At 42.0% G+C, this 4,742-nt stretch overlaps 1 protein-coding gene across 1 annotated transcript; it reads left to right on the top strand.

The window, feature by feature from the left end:
* The first annotated feature begins 1,342 nt into the window (after positions 1-1,342).
* On the top strand, positions 1,343-4,412 carry LOC145004282 (uncharacterized). Its single transcript, XM_078963174.1, has one exon. It carries the CDS (start codon positions 1,459-1,461, stop codon positions 4,207-4,209), a length of 2,751 nt encoding a protein of 916 aa, XP_078819300.1. The 5' UTR covers positions 1,343-1,458; the 3' UTR covers positions 4,210-4,412.
* Positions 4,413-4,742: the final 330 nt, after the last annotated feature.

Below are 4,742 nucleotides of genomic sequence, written 5' to 3'. Positions count from 1 at the left end.
TACAACTGATGACCCCATCGTCGAAAAAAGACAATCAAAGTATAAACTAGGACTCTGGACCGTTGTATATCTAATATTCATCGGGCGACTTAATGATATAATTATTCGATATATAAAAAAATAATCGCAATATTATTGGACCTAGTTAACCATAATGACAGCTAGGTTGGTCCTACACAACGGACATGGATTCCGATCGAGTATGATAAGGCTGGTCAAAACTACAATCTTATCAGTTCAATAGATACATGTCATAAATGAACAATAATAATGAGAGATCTACTTATTATGAACAATACAAGAAATCAAGCCTAAGACAAAATGAATGTCGACTATACCTCCACCCAATTAAATTTTTATGGTGAAACAACAATATCGTTAGTGTCGTTTGAGGTAAGCCTCGGGAATAATATCCAAGATCAAACATAAATTCCTCCGTAAACATGATACCTCAATGGTAGACACCATTCTCCATACGAGGCCATGTAATAATAGTTAGACCTAGGATATATAAAACATCACATTCTCTCTCTCTCTCTCTCTGTCTCTCTCTCTGTGTCTGTGTGTGTGACTGAGCGTTCTTCTTGATCAATGCTCATGGTTCCTATAACGGTTTCTCCTTAATGTTGTTACCATGTTTATGCAATAGCATTAAACATCCGCTCAACGAAAATCCGGACTTTCCAAAACCTAAGTAGGACTACGTACATAATATTTGAAATGTGATAAAATTGATACCGTTACTTACGGTTAAAACATGTTTGTTTTGTAGTTTATCTCCACCAAACAAACGCTCAATAATCTAGTAAAGATTAAAACAATTTACCCATGAATGAGTGCTTCTAAGTTCTAAGATATTTTATATATAATACATACAAAGAATTATCCCATTCTTATTACAAATACAACTCTAAGTTAATCGTAAAAGCTTAATCTTAACACACCAGTCAATAGAATTCTAACAAAACTCATCATTATTACATAAGCTTGGAACTTCGATGGATTGATGATATTTATCCAAAATGTAACAATGAATTAATTTAACAACACGACGGAAATACAAAATTTTTACAAATAATTTGTTAAATTAATAGGTCCAAATTCAATCGATATTGTACAAAACACTGTAAAGCATATTATCTCTGAAAATAGTCATTATTAATCTGGCAATAACATAATCTTGCATATGAGATCGAAATAATTCAACTTAAACGACCACGAGTGTGAACTAATCAGAGTTGAAACACTAGATTACATCTTTAGATCCTTAAAAGACATTAATACCCTTGAATATCCACTCCTTGTTGCTGCACTTCCCTTATAAAAGCCGAGTCCTTTTCCGTCAAAAAGAAAAATCTGCAACCCTTTTTAACCCTCCACCACTCCCGACCACTCTCCACGGCCGCCATGGCTACTTTCCGATTGTGGTTTGATTTGTAGAGAGAAAGAGAAACGGTTATGGACCCCCATAGCTTCATAGCACGGGCGGAAGCGCAACGATGGCTCGGCATCGCCGAGAAGCTGCTCATGGGCCATGACCTCGTCGGCTCCAAGACATTTGCGATCCGAGCACGAGATTCCGATCCCAGACTCGAAGCTGCTGAACAGATCCTAGCAATTGCCGACACGCTCCTCGCCGCCGAAAAACGAGTCGTCGGAAACAACGGCGCTCAGCAGCCGGATTACTACGCGATTCTGCAGCTCGTCAGGTTCGTTCAGGATACTGACCACATCGCCTCGCAGTTCCGGCGGCTTGCCGTTGTACTAAATCCTCACCAAAACAGGTTTCCTTACTCCGATCAAGCGTTTCAGCTTGTGAATGATGCTTGGGCTGTGTTATCGAACCCTATGCGGAAATCTATGTATGATTCGGAGCTTGATTTTCCGCCGCAACAACAGATGAACACTATAGGGTTTAACCTCGAACAACAGCACCACCACCAGCAACAGCATCACCACCAGCAACAGCAGCAGAGTCATCAGCAGCATAATTTTTTTTCGATTAATCACATGGGGTCGAGTCATGAGCAGGATTTGCCTGAGCCACAACAGACATTTCAAACTAGGGTTCAACAGAGTCATCAACAGCAGCAATTGCAGCAGCATAATTTTCTGTCACAACCGAGTCCGGTAAGGCAAGAGCAACTATTTCAGCATCGTGAACAGGAACATCTGTTTCAGCCTCAAGCACAACCTTTTCAAGTTTCATCTCCGCCGCATCAACAAGCTAGACAACAACCACAACCTCCTCCTCAGGTACAGCCTTTTCAAGTTACATCTCCACCACATCAGCAGAGTAGACAGCAACTACAACCTCCTAAGCGTGAGCAGGAGCAACTGTTTCACCACCGGGAGCAAGAACAACTGTTTCAGTCTCAAGCACAACCTTTTCAAGTTGCATCTCCACCCCGGCAGCAAACTCGACAACCATCACAACCTCCTCCGCCACAGGTTCAACCTTTTCAAGTTGCATCTCCGCCCCGGCAGCAAACTCGACAACCATCACAACCTCCTCCGTCACAGGTACAACCTTTTCAAGTTGCATCTCCACCCCGGCAGCAAACTCGACAACCATCACAACCTCCTCCACCACAGGTACAACCTTTTCAAGTCACATCTCCGCCACACCAACAAACTCGACAACCACAACAACCTCCTCAGCCACAGGTACAACCTTTTCAAATTACATCTCCACCACATCACCAAACTAGACAACCACAACAGCCTCAGCCTCCTCAGCCACAAGTACAACCTTTTCAAGTTACATCACCGCATCAGCATCAGCAAATCCGACAATCATCACAACCTCCTCAGCCACAGCCACAGCCACGTATGCAATCACCAAGTCCCCCTCCGCCTGCAGCAGCACCACAACCCCCTTTTTCTTGGACGCAAGCACCACCACAGCAGCAGCCTCCGCCTTCTCAACCACAACCTCAGCCACCCCCTCCTCAATCACGACCTCAACCTCAACCTCAACCTCAGCCTATACATCAGCCTAAGCCTCAGCCACAGCCGCCACCTCCCCAATCCCTTCCCCAGGCCCAATCACCACCTCCACCAGTCCAATCCCGTATCCAATCACAACCACCACCTCCCCAACCCCGGCCTCAGCCACCTCCAGAGCCACAAATGCAACAACAGCAACAGCATTTGCAGCCCCAACCACAGCAACAACTCCAGCAGAAGCAAGAACAGCTCCAACCCCCACCCCAACCCCAACCCCCACCCCCACCCCCACCCCAACAACAAGAGCAAGAGTCTCAAGTACATAATGCTGCTCCTATGGAGCTTCCTTCTCAAGTCAACAGTAACAATGGTGTAATGGAAGAAGAAATAGAAACAGAAGCTGAAGAAGAACCCGATGAAGTTGTAGACAATTCCCCCACCTTTTGGACTTCATGTCCTTTCTGTTACTACATGTATGAATACCCGAAAGTTTATGCCGAATGTACCCTCCGTTGTGACCACTGTCAAAGGGCATTTCAAGCTGTACGTATCCCCCATCCACCACCCATAACAGAAGGCCAAGAAGCATATTTCTGTTGTTGGGGTTACTTCCCATTAGGTGTTTCCATGTCACATCTAGATAAAAACAAAACCCAAAGTAACAAAAAGACTTGGACACCCTTTTCACCTATGTATAATCCCTCAACTAATATCCAAAACCAAAACCAAAACCAAAAACAGAACCATTTAAATGGTAAAGCGGCCCCGAAGGAGAATACTTTTGTTAACAAAAGTTCGGGGCCGCGTATCCACATTGATGCTATTGATGATATTACAGACGATGTGTTCATGGAAGTCTCTAAACAAACTTCTGATTCCGATTCCGGTTCCGGTTCTGGTTCTGGTTCTGATTCCAATGCTAGGAAAAAGATGAAGAAAGATCCGGAATTGGAATTCGAAAACAGGGGGCGAGATGTTGGTATTAGTGCACGGGATGCTAAAAATGAAATCTTGAAGAATCTTGGAAATGGGATGGGAGTTGAAGAGAGTGGGAATCCAAGAAGGGAATCGGGTAGGGTTGGAAAGGAATTGGGGAAGTTGGATTTGAATGTGGAATTCAACAATAATGAAGGGCATGGACATGGGCAAGGAGAAGGAGATAATGTTGAAGGGAATGGATTCTTTGAAGGACTTGATGAGTTTTTAAGCAGTTTGCCAATACTTTCTGTTGTGAATGAAGAAAAGGTTAAAGCTGCTTAGTGATCAAATCAAGTAAGTTTTATCCTTTTCTTGTTGTAGTTTGTAGTAGTTGTTTTTTTAATAATGGACAATGTAGTGTAGTGGTGTAGTTGCTTTGTCTTTTTTATTGTTAGTCTCATTTTGTGTTGTATATCTGATTGCAAAATGTGTTTTTCAGCCTTTTTGCTATTTTGATAGTCGGAAATCATCCACCTTTCATTTTAGTTTTGAATTTCTTCTTTTTGATCTTTTATTTTTATGCAAGTCTTGAAAAGATTTGTGACATTGTTATAATTGGATATATTGTTCAAAGTATAGAATAAGAAGAAATGAAAGTTGGATGCTATAATAAACCAATGATTGAAAGTACGTTGCTATTTCTTGCATTTAGGCTTTGTCTTACGTCTTATCACCCAAATATGATCAAAGTATCAATTAATCAAGCCACCAAACTTGGGTATTGATCAGAAACTATGTCGACACATTACAAAATGGAAAAACATGTTAAAAGTTTTCGGTTAAAATTAACTTAAAACCTTTTTCTACAAATTTAC

This window comes from Lactuca saligna, chromosome 7 (assembly GCF_052625555.1).
Source record: "Lactuca saligna cultivar CGN05327 chromosome 7, ASM5262555v1, whole genome shotgun sequence".
Classification (NCBI taxonomy): Eukaryota; Viridiplantae; Streptophyta; class Magnoliopsida; order Asterales; family Asteraceae; genus Lactuca; species Lactuca saligna.
Note: the sequence above shows the minus strand (reverse complement) of the source record. Positions and strands in the feature narration are given on the sequence as shown.

Coding starts and splice junctions, on each gene's coding strand:
- LOC145004282 (XM_078963174.1), top strand. CDS start 1,459: ATGGACCCCCATAGCTTCATAGCACGGGCGGAAGCGCAACGATGGCTC.